The following is a 21,474-nucleotide window of genomic DNA, read 5'->3' on the forward strand; positions in this document are numbered from 1 at the left end:
GTCATTGCTACAGTCGGCAGCAGAAAGGCCGCGCCGGTTCAACACGGTATCCTCGCTCCTACTAACTACGCGGAAATGTTTCGTCGACTTCGCGCCCCGCGTGAATTCTCCACGAACTTTCCTCGACTTTGATGTGCAGCCACTCACATTATATGCCGTCGCCCCGACCCGATTCATAATGAATCCCTAACGAACCCCAGTGAATTAGGAACGCAGATTTCGCCCGCGAAGACGTTCGCGCAACTTACTCCCCTCGAGGGGAATTAACTGAATTTATACGTTATTATACAAACGTATCCGCGTTGCCATGAAATTATTTGGGCTGCCCAAATTTATTCGCGTTACGTGAATTTACTCGTATTTTCTTGAAAAGTGACTTCAAACGTTTGCGCTTCGCTCGAGCGCGTTGCCGAGGTTGCCTGTGAAAACCAGCGGGAAAACGACGTACTGTATATTCCGCGGAAACTTTGAAAATGGTCCACGCACTTTTCTCGAGCAGTTTTTAAACGACTATCGAAAGTCCAAACGCCATTTTCCGGCGAAACTTCTCGACGGAATTTCCTCTTCAGTAGCCTCGCGGAAAAATCTCATTTGAGTCGAGTGCTTCTGTCTCTAAAAAAATTTACTATTCTACCAACAAGTCCTGGAAAGTTTTACCATTTTTTGTGTGTGGCCATGTCCCGAATTCGTTTTAAAAAAAGTGCATAAAATCGCAATAAAAAAGGTTTATACATTTAATTTCCTCGATGAAATAATAGATCATTAAAAATATACGTTTCAATCTAATTAAATTCAATACAATTATATGTAGAATACAATTGTAGATGTTACTAATCTGTTTATATGCAAAGAGATTTCAATAAAAAGTCGATAAACATATTTATATATGCGCGTAATATTAGTTAATCAATTCCATAAAATTTTATGATAAAAAGGTACTTCATTTGAGAGCTTTATCTGCTTTCTCGCAAATCACCAAAGGCCATTGGCAAATGCACGGCTTTGCATTTGCGAGAAGGTTTTGCCGGTTTTATTGCGATAAGATGCAAATGCCGGTGGCTATTCATAAGTCATCCCGTACGCATTAGGAAATCGAAGTGCGGCGATGCTGACGGCGCCATTCGGTGACGCAATGCCGGTCATTAGCGTATGCATCGCGCGCTGTATCGCGAGCGGCACGATATAGAGTCGCCGATGTATGTAAAAGCCGACACATTAAAGCCGGCGAAAAGCGCAAGCTTGTCAACACGTGTGGTTACTACATGCCTCGCGTCGTAACATAAATATCCGACCACGTGGTGGCCAAATTTCTCTCTCTCTCTCTCTCTCTCTCTCTCTCTCTCTCTCTCTCTCGCGTCTTTTCGCAGCGATAACGGTCAGAAATTAATAGCGGCGAGAACACAGCGTCACGAAATATTCACGAATAAGCTCGGTTCACTGCGAAAATTGATTTCTGCATTATGATGCTCCGTTCCTAGAATAATCTATTTTATTACTAAAAACGAATAAAATAAAATTTTGACCGTATCCTGAAAAATTTTACATTTAAAAACCTTAATGATAGTCGGATGCGACACTTGCAGATAATGGATCGAGTCGTGTCAGTATAAAGAAAAGTACAAGAAGTAGAATAGAATTCGTATAGATTCTATTGATACTGACAGAACGCGGAATTTTATAAGGTTCCTTAGGTGTCTCTTTTGCAGATCCCATCATCCATATAGAGATCTACAACCACATTTTCCGTTGACGAGTCTCATATTTCTCAACAACTATACGTACAGCATTTGTATTCTCTGAATCTTTCTTCTTTAGAGTTTCCAAAGTAATGTGTAATCGATTGTATTCTTCAGAGTATCGAATAATCTTCCTGAACAAATCTCTTTACTTGGATTGTAATTTAATAAATAACTTCCTATACGTTCCACGTTTGACCTCACTGCAAAACTTTCTACATAATAATTTCATAAATCCCATAGCAATATTCCCCTCTACATCGCGACTTTTCTCATCGAGAAAATCTTGCGGCTAGCTGAATATTCCTCGCAGATATTGTTCTTTCGTCGAAGATGCCTTGTCGAACTCTTTAACGCGTCTTCCTGCGACGACTAAGACGTTCCGGCACTTCGGAAATCGTGTAAAAGTCGAACGCCAAGGTGGAAAAACGAAATAGTTTTCCTTCGTCTGCACGAAAACAAGATAATATCCTTCTCGCGCGGCGAGGAAAGACACCGAACTTCTCGCATTATCGACACGCGGCGTCACAGCCGATAGTCTCTTTCACCCGTCGCGATTCGCTTTTCCGGGGGAAATGGGATGCGTCCTGAGGTATAAAGGAAAAGAAAAACTTTCTCGTTCCTAATCTGAATTTGGCACTCGCCAATTTAACTTCGTTCGACCGGCGGATTACCGGGCCGAGTCTGCAACACGGGACGGAAACGGCTCTCCGAGCCTTTAACCAGCATGCCGTTTTCCCAAGAGTCTTTTTCCGGCAGCAGGTGCGGCTTTTATTTTCCTTCGTGTCTATAGTTAGTCAAGGAGCTTTAGATATACTTATTCTCATTAATCCCTTGGTTGTATTTACTCGATGTATTTATTCGATGTATATACATTTTAATAAAATCGAAGAATTCTGTACTAAAAGTAAATGAAATTTAAGATAAATAATCATTTAAAGCTCTTCATTACAGCTATTCGTTTATGATCGTATTTTGTGTTGATACGGAAATAATAAATTCAACAAAAAATATTTTTAATAAATTCTGATCAGCTTCCAAATTCTATCCATATCCATAACTTTTGTACTATAATTTAATTTACTTTTGATGATAAGTTATTATTTCCAATGGTATCTTAACGAACTGTAATTGCAAGAAATTTTTCATAGGATATTCTACGTTTCGCGGAATTTCTTTAACTGTCAATAACCGAGCGACAAGCGCAATATATCTCACGTGTTCCAAGAACGTTAAATCGGTCGTAAAAGCGGCATCAAGATATACTCGACTGTGTGCCTGATACGTACCTGATTACGGATCGAAATTCCAAATCGATCATAAGGTAGAGATAAGATAAAGCGACAGAGTCGGCAGGATGTTGGTACGGTTACTTAATTATATCGATTAAATCGATGAGTAGAGTAGCTTGACGCATCGATAAGCACGCGACATAGACATTGTCATTTTTTTCTTATATCAGGGATTGGTGATCTCCCTCGATCGGGAAGGGACGATAAAGATTTCTTGTTAAACGAGCGAGTCTTCGGCTTTGCCAAGCTTCCGTTGGTTATCCCGGTTGTCCGATAACGCGGCTAATGTGCAGAACGATACGCATTAACGGTGTTATCGGGTAGCCTCGGGGTGCCTCGAAAGTCACGCACTTTCTTGGAGCTATAGAGATAATGGAAGCCAAACTCCAAAGAAGATTATGAACATATTTCAATGCGAAGGTACCGACATTTTAATGTATGGCTATTAATAATTCAAGTGTCAATAATTACAATATTTATTTCGGTGACTTCGAATTTCGATTATATAATGGTTATATTTAAATATTCAAGAGTCCTTTGAATGCTATTTTGATTTGAGATTTAAAACTCTCGAGATATTCAAAGCTAAAAAATGGTGAAAAATGGAGCAAAATCGAGTTTATATTAAAAAAGAAATGTTTACAGATTTTTCGAGAAATTTGTAATACAAACAAATTGTCGATAGAGACTTTCGCACGAACGTTGCATAACGCATATATCACATATATGTCATATTTACAATTGAGATGTCTCCCGTGAGTTTGACAATTTTTTTACAGAGATATATTTTCTGTCGCTTTATTTTATATATACATATATATCACATCGATTTTGCTTGATATCGAACTTGGCTTTATCCGCTGAGTATAAAGACCGGATGCGTCTCGCTCCGCGACAACAGCAAGCGATCTATCAACGTCTCGCCGTCCCGCCAGGGAGTCTCGACGAATTTTCGTTGCGTCGCTCGAGCTTGCCTGGCTGAACTTCAATAATGTGTAAAGGCTCGTAGAGCCACTCAACTTTGCCCTCAAACATACGAATCTGCACAGTTCTCCGAGGAAACTCATATTCTCTTTCTTATATCTGTCGTATTTTATTTTTACATCTAATTTCGTTCCTCGACCTGATACACGGCTAAAGACGTCTCTGCAAATTTCCGAGAGTGGCGGAGCGAGGGGGGTAAGGAGAGAGAGCCGTAAACGAAAGGGGGAAGATTTAGGCTGGTGTAAGAGTCGTCGAGGAGTCAAAAGGGGGAGAAATCGGGACGACGGCGGCGCCAGAGGTATTTATACCGTGGCGACCTTTGACGGCCGCGCCGACGTCTACGTTGACGTCGTTGACGACGACAACGACGACGACGACGACGACGACCACGGCGACGAAGACGACGACAACGACGACGACGAAGACAACGACGTTCAATGAAGAGCCATCCGTCCAAGCAAACGTGGAAGAAGCAGGGCAGAGAGCGGGAAACTCGGGCTCGCTCGACACTTGAAATGTCATAATAATATCGGCGCCATAGAGCAAACAATCCTTTGTTTTTCAAAGATCAGCGTTAAAAAACCTGTGCTAATTTAATTCTCGAAAAGACAATGTTTGTTCTTGATATCATCTTCAATACGATTTCATTTATTTACATAAAAATAAATTCTTATTACTCAATGCTACAAGGTTGAAAAGTTTAAAATAAATAAAATACAACTATGATTTTATAAGAAAAGATCTTAATAAAGTATTAATCGGTTTTAATAAGACGCGATGAGAGATAAGTCGAGATAAGAAATCGATAGAAATAATCTCGCTGGAAATAATTTCAAGATAAATAAAATTATACGGCTCATTAATACTTTATCTGTAATTTCGCTTTTCTTTTCTGAAAAAAAGCTAGCGATGTATTCTCAGTGTGAAGAGTACGCGCGTACTCAGAGAATATGCAGGCCGCTATGAAACTTTCGCAATTTCAAACTGCGCTCGACTTTCTTAACGCTCGTCTCACAGCGTCATAATCTTCAGCTTACCTCATTATGTCTTTATCTCGATGAGAGCCCATTTAAGAAATTATTTACGTCATAAATTACCGTCTTTAAATTATCGCTATTTCGAGCAGTCTAGAATTAATGTTAAACGAAAAGAATGATTAAAGCTCATTCAGACTGATGCAATGACACATAATGAGATAATTAAACATTTTCCAAAACTGGAGCTAACAATGATATATGTATACAAATAATATATTTATACTACACATAATGCACGATAATATAATTATCTTTCTGTCATCATTCATTCATCTTATTTTCATGCTACTTTAATCAGCGTTTCATATTTATCGGAGTTGTATCTTCAAACTCAAACTCAATGATTACTTAATAATAAAGCTTATTTGACACGGGCACGCAATGTGTTTATCTCGCGATAAAGTGATATCGGAAATTTATCGATGTCAGACTGACGAAACCGAACTTGAACATTGGTCGCGATAGACTATACTTAATCGATCTTAATTAGCTAAGGCTCGGCATCTTGCAAAATTTTCCCCGCTCTCTAAGCCCTCTTCCTAAATCTCACGGATAAGCTAGCTGAAAGGAGCGAGGGAAAGACAGCCAAAGGGAAGGCGAGATTGCGTGCTTCGCCGGCGAAAGCTTCGATGCTTAATTGAAACTGCCGAGTAAGCGAGGCTCGTCACTTCTGCTTTCGAGCCCATGACCCTGCCCCCGGCCAAAAGGCGCGTCTTCCGGTAGTGACTACACTTTCGAGACGACTAACTACATCAACATGTTTGACATGTTTCCTCAGCATAAACGAAAGATACGAAGAAAATATCATTTATTTTCATAAATAATCTTTTACGGTTATTTTATTTTTTTTTTTTTTGGAGACAGTGAAATAGTCGGACACACAGTAACGCTATTTTCAACTATTTTTCAGTAAGTATTGCATGGCAAAATTTCCAATCTAATCGATTTCAAATGAGTTGTGTTTATTAATAAGATATTTAATTTAATATCTATAATTTGTCAGAACATTTAATAAAAGACTAAAATTTATTTCGATTTTTTATTCAAAAAAATCTATCTTAAGTTAGCCAAAGAAGATATCGAAAGGAACGATCCTATTTTCGAAACGGCCATACAATATCCATACACAATATATTATTGACAGCTTTCCGCTGTGTGATGTGAAAAACTCGATTCCCTCGCGATTGACTTGTAACTTACGGGATTCTTCAAGTTCCATCGCAACGAGAGCGAGCGGTATGAGCGCAAAACTGCGAAAGTTATTGACGCTTTATGAAAACGCCGACTGTATCGCGCGCGATGGAGAGAAGTTTACGATGACTAACTTTCCCAACACGGTGTAACAGGTGCTTCAGACTGACGTCGCAAAAGCGCATCCGCGACCACGTTTGGTCGATCCGCCGATCCGTTTAACTTTTATCCGATTCGACCAACTTCAAGCTCCGATCGTTTAAATAAAAAATTTAGCAAATACGCGCGCGTAAGTATGTATTATGTATTTAATGTATCAAAAATCTGCAGAAAAGCTTTACTCTCTTGCCCAATCATCAATCTTTACAATTACCATTTGTCTACAGTGTACTAAAATGTTTCAAAATATCATTGAAAGAGATTAAAGTTTTAAATATAGGTAAAAGATAAAATCTACAGAAACATGTACCAGATTTAATAATAAATTTTTACTCGTGTTAATTAAATTCTATCTTTGATATGTAACCTTTTAATATTTTATAGTTTAAAATGTTACATTTGATAATACCTATCCGTAAATAAATTTGAAATTTTTATAATGTTATAGCTTTTAATATTTTAAAATCTCTCTTTCTCTCGATTTTATTTTATTAATTTTTTAGAGTGCTCTCCATTCAGTGACGCAAGTCGATATAAACATCATTCTACCTTTCTTGTCAATCCATGCGTAACAACGACAGAACGACACTTGTATCGACTTGTATCACCAAATAGAAAGTATCCTTAATAATCTTTAAAATTGCTATTTTCGTTACTCAAGTACTCAAAAAAATTTCTATCTTCTAAAATTTAAAGCTATAATTTGATTCGAACCAAGCAAAATATGAATAATTCCACGTGAGTGTCATCTTCTCAAACTTTATCATATGTACAGGGTGTTACATATACATAATAATAATTAAATAAAAACAAAAATCAACAAGAAACGCAGATCGGCACCAATACGCACGAATCGCTTACGTCTCTGATATTATTTTCTTTTAAAATTCTGTTTCTTTCTTCTTTGTTTACTCAAAAATAATTGACAAAATAAAGAGAGTTTGAGAAGTCAGGTTTTTCTCTCCTTCTTTCCTCTAATGTCTACTAGCGAGATAATAAATGGCGCGGAAGGAAACCGGCCAGTAATGCCGTCCTCCATTATTATTTTTTACCACATAATATATTCATATATATTAGGCAGTGTAACAAGTCGCGCGGCAGACTTGCAAGGGCAGGCGCAGCTTAGTAAGTAATGAATATTTAATATTTACTTTAGTTTTTAGTACTTTTTAAATTTTCAGTATTATTTGCCGCGTCTGCCCCTGCAAAAGGGCAAAGTCTGCCGCGCAACCCGTCATACTACCAAATATGTATATATGCAACACCCTGTATAAATGATTAATGTATAAGAGTCGTTTAGACGTTAATCGCTTAGACGTTTTATCGTTTTCCAGCGATCGTTATTCAGCTCGAGGATAATCGAATAATTCGTCCAAGCGAGCTATTCTCGGTATATGTACATACATGTATGTACATCGATACCATTTCTCGTGCTGTCGCTGTTATACTACCTACTCTCGCCGGCACATTTCGCCCCTTTCGGTCCGAGCTCATAAATTTTGAAAACATTTTCCAGTTCGCGGCTACTACTGCGCTAGAGTTCGACAAATGGTATTATATCCCACCAATTGGAAGCACTACGCGTCTATCTTCAGGACAAAATCTGGCAAAAATGATTATGATCGACCGTCCAATATCTCGGGATATTTAGAGAACATCGACATCATCTGTAGAGAAGATCTATATCTGTTAAATCTCACAAATGTGATATATGTGCAAAGAAATATATAAGATTCGAAATGTGATCTAAAATAGTCTCTTTTTTTTGAAAAAGTAATGCTGGTCTCATTTCTTTCACTTTAATTTCTTTTTAAATTTCCTTTAAAAATAGATCATAATATTCCATAAAAATGCATACTTTTTCGAACTGCAAGAGAATATAATACGAATCTTTCAAGCTCAATTTATCATAGATTGTCAAGTTTCAAGAATATTTGGAGCTGTAGTCATTATTTGTTAATTTTGCCACTACGCTTTTCGCATACGTCATTCCGCTTCCTCGCTAGCAACGTCAACGAAATTGCGAAGAATCCTTACGATGCGTGCGTATTTCGGTCGTGCGAACGCGTTACTGAAGTCCCGTCCAGGGGGAGATCTTTCCGTGAGAAAACCGTATCATCCCCGGGGACGTCGGCGCTCTCGGATTTCAAAAGGGCTTTCTTCGAGGCTCTCAGCGCGAGAGTCGGAGGGAAATAACGTTTTATAAGAAATAAATGTTCCCTATCCCACCGTGTAGCGCGGTCCTTCTCATTCCATCTTTCGCCTATCTGCGATTTGTGACGCGACGTCGTCGTCGTTGCGAAGCATACAGCCGAGAAGTCGCGCTTCCGCCGACGAATCGCGCGCGTCTCCCGTCCGCCGAGGAAATTATTTTTGGACACGTTGAATCGATGCCGACATATTTCGCGGTCCGCCGAAAATCCTGATGCCGCTTTCGAAGAAGACGAGTGTGTTTCGAGATGTGTTCAATAACGTCAGCGCGCCTCCCCCGTCTTCTATAATTGTTCGATGATGCTATCAGATTTAAAGTCTTTTGTCCCGCAAATACGAATTCGTCATTCGTAAAGGCTAAAGTTACAACTATGTATATCTAATCTCTCTCTTTCATTTTTATGATAAAAATAATTGGATAACTAAATATATAGATTGGCGCAAAAGCGCCAAAGCAAAATCTTCATGAAAAAATTAAATAATTTTGTTCGTACCAATTATCTATTTTTTTATTTTATAAATTTTTATCTTATTAATTTATTTGAAATTTACGCACTAAAACACTTACTTATTATAACCACATATTACTCTTACTAATAATTATTTTTAGCAATTATCAATTTTTTACTTTCAAAAATTATAAATTTGCAATATTACTACTAAGACTTAATAGTACCTACTTATATAAAAAAGATCGCAAAATAAATAATATCAAAGAAATAAAAATTAATTTTTTAGGATATATTTTAATCTAATAACGAAATTTTTATTATAATTAAAAAGGTCAAAAGACCCAAAGACTTTTGCACAGTTAACGGAAGTCTTGAGAATTTGAGATTAACAGCAGCTGCAACAAATCGCACATCAATCTCACAACGAGCTCGTGTGACACGACAGTCAACGCTTTTAGCGCAGCTTATCAAGCTGTATGTTGACCGGATGATTTATCTACCGCGAATCTCTCTTACAAGTGCTTATCTCACTCCGCGTCGTTCGCATCCCCCTTCGGAATAACATTCGGTCTCCGACCGACGGCAAGGGCGAACGAACGAAGGTAGGAAACGCGGTTGGAGAAAACGCGGTGAGAGGAAGAGAAGGAGGTGGCAAAGGTGGAGGACGAGGAGGTCCTGCGGCACATTGTTCCCTTCTGGAATCCGGAGGTTTGCGCAATTATTTTCGAGCGGCCATCCGACGAACGGAAATCCACTCCATCGTCGTGAAACAAAGTCTCTCCCCCCCCCCTCTCCCGTTCTCCCGAGGGTTTCGAGGACTGTGAAGAGGACGAAGGAGGGAAACGACGAGGAGGGAGAACACGCGAGAGAGGACCCTCTCGAGGCACGCAGTTTCCGGCGTTATCGATCCCGTCCTCCGTCCCATCCGACCTCTGTCCTCGGCACGCACGTCGGCAGGCCAGGACCTTGCCACTCTACCCTCTGAGAAAACGAAGAGATAGGGTTTCGCTTCTACCCGCGAAACCTTAAGCCGCCGTTATTACGACTTTCACTTAACGCCGTGCAATTTTCGGTCCCCTACCCCTTTGCCGCCGCATTAGGCAATCGGATACTCTCCTTCATTCTTCTCGTGATCCCGGAGCTATTCCGTTTTTCTAGCCTAAAGCGATATAACTTCTGATTGTTACAGAGACCTATAGTGTGTATGTTTCTATAATAGATTACTGGGATTTATTTCATAGCTCTTTTGGTCGAAGATGATATTTTCTTGGAAATACAAGTTTTATTGCAATTTCATAATTAATATAATAGAAAGAAATTTAGAGAAGAATCAAAGCTCAAATTGAATTGTTGTAAAAACAGAAGTAACTTAAAATGAACTAATAATAAAAGATCGATACTCTCTTTTATTTTTATTTGTACAGTTAAAACTTAGTGTGTTAAAATTTAATTCTTGTTCTTACCGTTTCAAGCTACAAATAATTTTACAATTAAATTTAAATAATTTTTTTCTAATAGTAGCAGAGTGTTACATATATAGTTTATCTGTTTTCTAAAGCTTAGTTTTATTACGGAAAAATTGACTCCGAATTGACCGGAGAAAAATTCGTCCGATAAAAGAGACATTTTCTCTAATACTCGATAGTCGATTCGATCCTTTATCATACCATTTACTGGAGACAAATGAAATATCGATACTTCTATTCCGAAAATACTCGGTGCTTAACTATAATGAATTTTAAAGTTATCCCCTCGAACGCGAAAATCGATCCGCTCGCGGTCCGATTCGAATTGTGATTCGGAGCAGCAATCCAAGCTAACCGAGGGATCAACGCCATTCGACTTCCCATTTGATCGGGAAAGCTATTACAGATTCCGGCAGCGCAAATATGCACGGAAATCAAATATCGGTCGCCAACGTCGTCGTCACTTGCAATAAGTTGACTTTCGACATTTATTTAAAAAACTCTCGATCCAACTGCAGGCCGACCACCGCGGAATCGATCGGATAAATCGTTTCATCCTGACTACGTGGGATTATTCATCGACACTCCAGGATTCCCCAAGCATCGCAAACTTTCAGAGATTCGATTTATCTAGAACATCGATACAAAATTTTGTAATCTATCGATTGCAAAATTTCCATCAAACATCCGCAATGCAAATTCACAAATTGTCTTAATGAAACATTTCAACACTACTCATCAGTCAATATTTATCTCATAACTCTCACTAATATTCTTTTTAAGAAAATGAAAGTAAATCGTATATTATGTTTTTCGTAGTACATATTTATGTTATGTATTTATTATAACATTATACGTATTAATATTATATTTACAACTATATCATATGTTATAAAATATTGTAATAGTAAAATATTGTTTCTTTGAAAAAAAATTATACGTTCAACAAAATTTACACATTTTCTAATTAATGAAAAATACATCTATTTACTTAAAACTATTATATAATGTTTATTGAAAAAAAATAAATTAAAATTTTTTATAGACGCGTAACACTTCATTATTCCTAAACAACTGCCACGATATTTTCTCCTGTGTGAAAAAGAACATGAGAAAGAGAATTGAAGTAGACTCGCGCGCAGTATAAGATAATAGGTATCAGAATAGGTCTCTTTCAAGCTCTTCTTGCATTTGCCACTCGTCTGAAAGAACAAAAAACGAAGCGCAACAACGACTTTGCAAAAACGACGACGACAAAGGGAAACAGCCACTCGTGGAGGATCGACGTGCGTCGACTGCTACTAGTTGAAAGAGAAAAAGAAAATAAGAGAATGAAAGAGACAAATGCGAGGCGAAAGGATAAAGCGGCAGAAAGAAGCGAGGAGATCTGAAGATAAGACAAACGTGCGATGCGTAAAAGAAAATGGAATGATGTAGCAGCAAATTCATGATAATAACGAGGGATCTTAAAAGAATTACAATGCCGCTTGTTCTATTGACTCTCCCTCTGTCTTATCTGCATAACGTGACTTCGTATTAGACGTTCATAGAACGTATCTTCTAAAGACTGCATACCTCTTTATTACGATTCTATTCCAAAAATTATTAATTAATATTATTAATTAATATATTAGATTAGTAGTAATATCAATTTTTTGTCATTACATTTACTATTAATATTATATTATTGCTGTTAATATTATATGTTTTAATTTTTAACGAACATTTCTTAATAAAATAAAGTTAAAAATATTAGAAATTTGTTAATTTCTAGCAATTTCTTTCTTCCTATTGTGGTCTAAGAATACTCTGATATCGTTCTAACATCTTCGCGACTCCCTGTCCGGAACATTCGTGTACATATTCGTCCGGTGAAACACATACGCGTCTGCATCGGAAGTTTACACGCGCTATGTTGTAACGAGTATGACATCGCCGACAGCAGACTATAGTAGCGGTATTACGTATACGGGTTGCGACGACACGGCATCAGGGACACCAAGCTGCTTATGGGGCCGAGTCGCTACCGGAATTTCAAACGGAGACGAGTGACTGGAGAGAAAGAACGGAGCAGCGATGGAGTCGGAAAATGACGGATGTTGTCTATGTCATCTAGGCAATTACAAGAGCTCTTTCATCACGGGAAACCGGAAGAGAAGAAAAAAAAGAGGAAATTTAAATGCGTCGCTTCTAGTAATTTACGTTTTTTTTTTACGTTTTACGAAATTTATCATGCAAACAAACGAGTAAGAAAAATTAATAAAGAAAAATAGATAAACATCTCTCTAAATAATTTTTTTTCTGCATTTAAAAGATTAAATTCTTAATTTGTCATCTCCGAAAGAAGAGATTTAAAATTCTCTTTCAAGAAATAAAAGAAACATTTGCCGGCATTAAAATACGTTCTATCATTTCATTCCATTGCTGTACTAACAAAATAAAGTCACATTTTGACATTTTTTAAACATAAGCTTTTTTTCCAAAATGATTGATTTTATAATAAACATTTTCTTATTTGTCTCTCGCATTTCAAAAGAATAATTCGACGGTGAGTTTCTCTTCTTGAAACTATTAATTCAGTGTTAAACGTAACGAGAAATAAATTGCAACATTACGGTATCATTTCTTCATTCTCAAAGTGCATCCAAAGCGGTTTAAATCGATACTTCAGATGCAGAATCTCTTTGCATCGGGGAAAAAAAACGCGAAAGAGATTCTTTGCTCGTCCCGACAGACGAAATGGCGCAGGTTTACGCTCGTTTTAGAGTCCTTTTTATCTTCGGTTTACGAAGCGAGCCCGTCGAATAGCCAATCACGAAAATCCTGTGGGAAAGAAGCGAGATAACTGGCTCAATCGACGGATTTTCCTCTCTAGCTTAGATCGTCTTTCGTATATATATTCATAACTATCGTCTTTATCGCACATTTGTATGTAAAAAAATGTTAATAATATTATTTAATTTTTTTTAACATAATAGCTTTAATTTATTATTAATTTTATAATATTTAAATAAAAGTTTTTAGATCTATCGTTTCCATAAAAATTTAAAAAAAAATAAAAAGTAATGATGCACTTTTTATAAAAAGACACTTTAAATTTCGGTGAATTTTCTCTGACGTTCTATTTTATTCGTAAAAATACTTAATTAAAATCAGCTTTCATTTCGATAGCGAAATCTTTTAGAAGAATTAATTAACTCTTAAATATATATTCGCTACTCAATTTCAATTCACAAATATTTCATTCTCAGTATTGTTTTTATTCCGTAGAAAAATAAAGTAGGAAAAATAGAGTTCTAAGTAGTAAATATAAATAAACTCGCGATAATCTCGTCGTTGTCGGTGCAGGCGAATATTCCGACGAAGATTATTCGCCTTAGCCGTCCGGGTCGACGAAACGACTCAGTATGTTAATACTGACGACGCGGATAAAAATGCGGCTGGCAATCAGCGTTTATATGAAACACACTTCACCGACACCCCTCTGACATCCACCCTGACAAACCGCCTTCCGACCGAGACGTCGCCGCTTTGCGATATTACTCGAGTCTTGCCTTCGCAAGCCAACAAGTCGCTCTCTTTTGCTTCTTAGCTTTCTTTCATCGTCGACTCGAGAGCGAAAAATAACTGGAACTTTGGACGGATAATGCGACACGCCCGCACCCTCCGCCACCCTCTCGCGCCGTTCCTTCGTCCCGTGACTTTTCTGCGGATTTTCGTCAGAAATCTTCTTTATTCGCCCACTCTTCGTCTGCGAGCGTCAGCTTTCGCAAAATGAGCAAGATAACAGAAGTAATGGCTTGTGCTAAGAGCACCATGCGATATAATCGTAATCCGGCCATTTTATTTCATATCTTAGTTGAGTGCCGTTTGAATATATCTAATTTAATTTTTTTTTGTCGGAAATCGTATTAATCAGCGTTATGAAAAAACAAAGCGTTCTATATAAATAATTCAACATTTCCATAATATTAAAATGTATAACATCAAAGGCAGACATCTATGTGATATTATGTAATTTGCAAGATATCTCAACAAAAATCCTTGCCTCTTTAAAAACAAAGATATTGTTTCTTATTGTTAGTAAAAAAAAAGATTAGTAATAATAATTGTTCAAACAAAAAATAGACTTCCATATGAAAAATTTTTCATATGAAATAACGCTACAATATTCGCATTCTATATAGATTCGAAAACGTTATTTTATAATGATATTTTGATGATATATGATTACTTCTACGATACAACACAGCGCCGAGATATTAAAAACATCGAAGGGAGATCATCGACAATGATGCACAATTTCGGCGCTGGCGACGCCACAGCGTTGTTTCGCGCAAGACACAATGCAACCGGCTGCAGCGACAGACCCTCATGAAAAATTGACCTCCGGCACTGAAAAGAGCGTAACACCGTGTTTCTAGCGCGATAAGTGGACCTGAATAAAATATGATTAACGACGGACCGTTACTCTTGTGCCAAGTTACTGCAGCTACTGTGCCGGGAGAGGCATGTATCCGCGTGTGCTTTTCGTCTCTCGCTTTAACATTGTCGTCGTACGAAACAATTTCGGGCGGTAAATCATGTCAAGAATTCTACGGAATACATCCGCGACCGCGCGCTAACAAAATATATTTTAATGACAAATTCTTTGAGAAACTCGGAGATGGCCCTCCCCCTCTCCTGAATATTTAATAAGCGATTACCGCGATCGCTATTATTTTTTCTTTACCTTCGACGCTAAATATCTTGGCAATTAAATTTGAATTACCTGTTGTTATAACAAAATTTGCATGAACTTTACCTGATGAGCGCGATTTATTTTCAAGTTGATAAATTAAACGTCGCGTTAAACTTTCGCTTAAAAAATCCGTTTTAGATTAATCCACTTCGAACGAATCTATCTTCGAGATATCGTTTCCGCGAGTTGCAGAACGTTGCAGAGAATTCCACTTCCGATAAACGATCGCGGGTTAACGCGATTAGCTCTCGCCGTACGAGCCGAGCCGAGAAATCCTGACTGGCAAATTGGATTCTATTGGACTCACGATTTTCAGGCCATTAGCGACGCTCGGCCCTGCGGGAGACTGCACTCGGTCTGCTCAATGGCGCGGGGACCATTTCGGCTCCGTGGCCGCGAACGGGGTCCAATCGGGTACAAGGCTAGAATAGCTAAAACGTAGCCGTATCATGAAAATTGCCGTGACAGCTGCGACGATCGCACGGAATATAAATCAACAAATATATCGACAGTTTTATATCGACGACAAATACCGATGTCGCGGAATTCGCAATCGTCATCAATTATAATTTCGCATTTCCTTGCTTCAATATTAACGACCATTTAGCGACTGAACGTGTTTATTGTTTAGAATCGAAAATATCTTCAATTAAAGACGGACACAAAAATAAATTTCTAAAGTTTAGATAAATCGCAATATCGTATTCAAGTATAAATTAGAAATATAGATTAAGGGATTCCCAGAAATAATCAACCTTGAAATGTCGTAGGCTAATGGGAATCGGCGCGGTAATTGTTGCGTAGTGATTATAATAATAAATTAATTAACATACATTCATATTATAATCACTACGCAACAATTACCGCGTTGATTCTCATTAGCCTATGACATTTCAATTGTTGAGTATTCGGGTATCTCAAAACTTAAATCGATCAATTTCACTTTTTGCAAATTTCTCAATTCTAGCATACAATAAGTTTATAATTTTATAAATTATCTCTACTTTACATTTCATGGAATTGAGTTTAGCTTTGAATAACCTTATTTGTCTCCAGATATATTATTTATATTTTGGTTGTAAAATATCAACGATTCGCTGTTATTCAGGCTTGAGGTAAGTGCAGAGGTAACACAGGAATTCCTAAACGCGACTAACGCGGCTGGAGGTGGCGAAGCATCGAAAAATTCTTACGTCTCCGTTTGGACGGCGGCCAAGGACGGGTTGCTCAACTTCGACGCTCGCATCTACATTCCCGATGGTTGCTCTCCGTCTCCCTCCATCCGACGTACAATGTCACCAGAACAATAATTGCTATGCACGATTACGCCAGTCGAAAACGATGATCTCGAGTCGGTGCACGTACGCCTGAGCGCGTATAAAAGTGCGCCACCCCGAGAGCATGAGCATCAATCGATCTTCGATCTTCGAGCTCTCTCGATCGAGACATTCCCGATCTTCAACAACCAACAGACATGAAGTACTTCGTGAGTACAATAACTGCATTTCTTTTCGTAATATCGTATTAATTGTGAATTAACGTGACAGCTGTTTAACAAGAACACCAAAATAGCTTGTCGAAATTCTTAATTGACTTTTGAAAGGTAACATTTTATGATATTATTCGTTCAGTTGTAAAAGAAATATCAAGTCAAGATTAAGGAAAAAGCCGCCACAATCAAATATCGTGTACTCCTCACTATCAATAATAAGAACAGAATAAGATAATTTTGTTATCTCATAGTATCTTTAACTGCACGGAAAGAACAATTTTGCTGGATCCAGATCAGAAAATAATTTTGTTGGAAAGTCAAAATGATTGCTAGAATATCAAAACGTTTTATAGCAATGCCTATCATTTTTAACTTTCCAACAAATATTGAACAAAAATTAGTTTCAGATCTGTATTCAGCAATATTTTTAGACCTTTCAACAAAATCGTTCTTTCCGTGTCAATTAAAAAAAAAATTGAACTTTAACAACTACTAAATCTCTTTCAATTTCGTATATTCTCTTCTTCCAAAGAATGCATTGAAAGCTTTTTAATGCAGTGACACGCCTTTATACTTCTCTTTGACGTCCACAGGCTATCGCCCTGCTCGCCCTGGTGGCCGTCGCGGCCCTCACGGAGGCGAAACCCACCGGGGTGGAGTCCATCGAACCGGCGCGGGCCGAATCCACCTCGCCGGAAGCGGCTAGGAACAAGCGGGGATTGCTGCTGAACGCGGCTTACACGGCGCCGCTCGCTTACAGTGCATACACCGCGCCGGCCGTGGCGTACTCCGCATACAGCTACCCCTACGCGTACACGGCCTATTCGGGCTACCCCTATTACGCCGCCGCCTACAGCGCCTACAGCGCGCCGTATTACTTGGCCTAGATACGCACGACCACACAAGCCCGAGGGAAACACACGCCAATCTAACCGGACCAGCCTCAACTCTGATTTCGACGACGACAATCAAGCCGACTACTCGAGCCGGCCGCACGAGGAGAACATTCGCAACGCGAATCACGTAAGATGGTTTATCGACAGAACAAGTCACTCAAAGCAAAATGTCCTCTACGTCAAACGAATTACTTTCGTCAAGAAGATCGTTCGTTCACAAGTACAATGGATTATTTATTATTTTCTTGAATTTGATTCTCAAAAAAGATTTTTTTTTAGTGAGATACTTTACTCGAGTTATGCCGGTTTTTAGCAAAATTATTCGAGTCATATAGACACGGGAAGAAGATATGGGCACGATATAAATAGTCATTTGTATGCACGGTGGAGATTCTAAGAGGATCGCAAATAAACAGGAAGCGGCCCATATTAAGAACCAGGCCTTATTCGAATGAGGTACCTTCACTTTCGTTACCGGTAATACCTCTTGCAGTTGTATCTGTGGACTATGTTATTCACTCTCTAAAGGAAAATACTCGTATGTTTATACAGTCTATTTGAGGAGCATTTATTACACTATCACCTATATGCACACACACACACACAGGCACATATACGACATCTCTTATTTAAATAGTCGTACGTATTTACATGAAAATGAATGAAACGGACCGTCCACCATTTGGATTTGTACAAAGAGAGCCATTCACACAACGTGATATATAATGTATTGTTATATCACTTCATTGTGTAACATGTGAAAAAAGATCATTGATAAAGCGTTGTCGAAAATGTCTCTTTGTGCATACAATGCATTTATATACTATATAATATACCTCGATTATATTCAAATGCAGTGTATTCTCCTATTTCGCCTAAATGTTTCTGTATAAATCTAAATTTTCACGAGAAGAATATTCGCAGCGTGATTCTACTTATCTATTATAATAATATCTATCCTCATATAAAATATTAACAAAAAAAAATTGACGAAACGTTGCTAATTATTCTTCAAGCTTATCTCTTCCATATTTGCTGTATATTAAATCATGTAAATCATTGTAGAAAAAACAAAAATATAACGAATAATGCAATAATACTCACGATGTTTTTCTCTTTCCTATTATCTCGTAAAATTTATCTCTAAAACCGACGGCGTATTTTTCGACGAATGTAACTTGACTTTTCCTCCAATTTCCTTCCGAAAAATTTAGATTAAGAGATGCGATTAATATTTAAATCTATAGGGGGTCTTGATATATCTTCAACTTTCTTTCCCTTAAGAGGAGTTAATTTTTCCCAGCCGTTTTATACAAACAGAATTTTAATCGGGGCATACTTATAAAAGCGGAATACTTAATGTTAAGTAGTTATTAAAGTTATCCAAGCTGTGGAATTTCAAGGTGTGGAAGATCGGCATAAACGTTGGGAAAAATGTCTCGCTTGACCTAGATATCGCGGGATGTTGCTAACGTAGGCAGATGGAACTGTACCCTCGCCGCCAACGACGACGAATGCATTTTTAAACCCACGCCTTTAGCAAGAGTTTAGAGACGCTCGCGGGGGGGATGGTGGTGCAATGTACTGCGGAAAGTGTGCGAAAAATTCCTGCGAGATCTCGAAAGTAAGGCGTAATATCTTGAAAGTATAAAAACATCTCGATTTTATCTTATTTAACTTATCTCTCATTTACGTTAAATATAAAAAACATTTCATAAGTTTCCTTAATTTCATCGTTTACATTATTTATTTCCTTTTTATTATTCATCCATTTTTTTATATCTAATTTTACAATTTTAAGCTTTCTTATATACATATTACTATTTATTAATTACTTAATCTCTTTTTTATACAAAATTTTTGGATATACTTTAATGTGCTTCGTATAATAAAAAAGGGAAAATAAATTAAGGTTTTTTTTTTTAACTAATTGAGATATATTAAAAGACAATTATAAAAATACATTTTTTTAAATAAAGTAAAAGATAATGTATTTTGAGGAAACTAACTTTTTTAGCCTCAGCGAAAATCATAAAATTTAATAGCCTAAAAAGCTTACGCCCACATAAGTTACCGTCTATTTAACTTAATGACGGAAACACCACCATTGTTTCATGACGACGAATCAACGATAACGGACAATCGAAACGATCGGAAAATCTGAACGACGCTTTCAGCGGATGAAACGATGTTAAAACTGCAGGCGCGGTTGCATATCGAATAAAATATATTGGTCGAAAGTGCACTCCGCGGCCTGTCAGGAAGACGGGGGAAAGGGTTCACAACCACAGCCTCGACAACTCGGGCGTGGAAAAACTTTTAATTGCTTCGTTTAATTGCCACCGTTAACCATCTCGCGTGGTAATTAAGTTAAGTCGCGCGACACATCCGTCGTCGTCCCGGTGCGCTAAATTATACCGGGATTATTTCGCGCCGCGTGGAACGAAGGATTCTGAGATTTCACACTGATTTTATCCACATAAAGAAATAAACACACAAATATTTCGTGAAATTAAACCTTCCAATTTTTCATATACTTTTAAACCAATCTCATTAAAAAAAACGAATGCATTATACATACCTATAAATAAAAAAAAGAGTACTTTTTCAGAAAAAAAAACATTAAAATTAAAATTAATTATTTAATTAAAAATTTGATTGAAATTCTGAAAGACTGCAAAGTTTATAAATAAAATTGAAGTTATTTACGTAGGCTTACGATAATACCGATTTACCGAGCCAATTTAATTCATTATCATAAATTAATTAGTTGCATTCGCACCTCGCAGAAATGTCTAATCGAGCCTGAAATAAATCAAATAACTGTCCGAATAATTTTATCAGGGTAATTCTCGTTAAAACATCCCAGTAACTGCATTCGCAAATACGTTCTCTGCATTCGAAGTGAAATGCGAATTTCACATGCAACGTGTCGCATATGTCAATGACATTGCCAAAAAGTTTGTGCGTGATTTAAACGAGTTTCGCGACGATTGCCCTGTTGACCCTTCTATTTCCGGTAAAGTGTTCTAACAAATATATTTTGCAAACAAAAAGATATTTGATATTCAGCGAAAAATTAAAACCGCCTCTTTTTAATTGACGTTTTGAACATTTTATCGAACGCCTGCATATCTTTCTGTAGTTTTTTCAAATTTTGACATTTAAAATATTTTAGAAACTATATGTGCTCCAGATTTCAGTAAAATTAAAATTCACTTAATCGAAGGAACACGAGATGTTATTATAAATAAATAAAGAAAAATCACCAAATTCGGCCGAGGAAGATATTATTATCTGTTTGCATTTCTAAAGCAACTTCAAGACACCTTCTTCTTTAATCGATAAGGGCTAAGATACCAAGGCATGCTCCCGCGATATTTTCGTTCAACGAATATTATTTCAGGATTCGCCAGGGAATACCGCCACGTGCATCGAACGCCTATTTTATCGAACGCATCGTATATAGTGCTCGTGGATATAGGCAGCGAACGCACGCGCGTAATCCCGGGATTTGAAACCCCGTACCAGCGCGGTTACCGAACCGAAACGGCCGGCGCATACTAATGGGCCCTCTCCCGAAACGTCGGGCGCACGTCTCGCGTTGTCTCGCGTGGCCGTAGTTTCCAGTCTGGTAGCGGTATTAATTGCCGTAACATCGAGCCCGAGCGAAAATTGCTCCGGGAGTTTCCAATCACGGCGCAACGGTGGTTCCCGGACTTCGTGGCAACTTTGTCTCTCACGAAAGTAATCGATTTTAATTCTTATACCGCCGCGTAATCGTTAAACGCGACTACTATAAATTATATTGTAGTAA

The 21,474-nt window shown here is 37.7% G+C and overlaps 2 protein-coding genes across 2 annotated transcripts in view; one reads left to right on the forward strand and one right to left on the reverse strand.

Annotated features, from left to right (window-relative positions):
• LOC105454652 overlaps positions 1-21,474 on the reverse strand; it is a 93,064-nt gene that overhangs the window by 55,748 nt on the left and 15,842 nt on the right. The window lies entirely within an intron of this gene.
• LOC105454651 lies at positions 16,173-18,756 on the forward strand. Its single transcript, XM_011697424.1, has 2 exons — positions 16,173-16,755; positions 17,355-18,756. The coding sequence occupies exons 1-2, from the start codon at positions 16,744-16,746 to the stop codon at positions 17,646-17,648; spliced, it is 306 nt and encodes a 101-aa protein (XP_011695726.1). The 5' UTR covers positions 16,173-16,743; the 3' UTR covers positions 17,649-18,756.

This window comes from Wasmannia auropunctata, unplaced genomic scaffold, assembly GCF_000956235.1.
Source record: "Wasmannia auropunctata unplaced genomic scaffold, wasmannia.A_1.0 LD335977.1, whole genome shotgun sequence".
Lineage (NCBI taxonomy): Eukaryota > Metazoa > Arthropoda > Insecta > Hymenoptera > Formicidae > Wasmannia > Wasmannia auropunctata.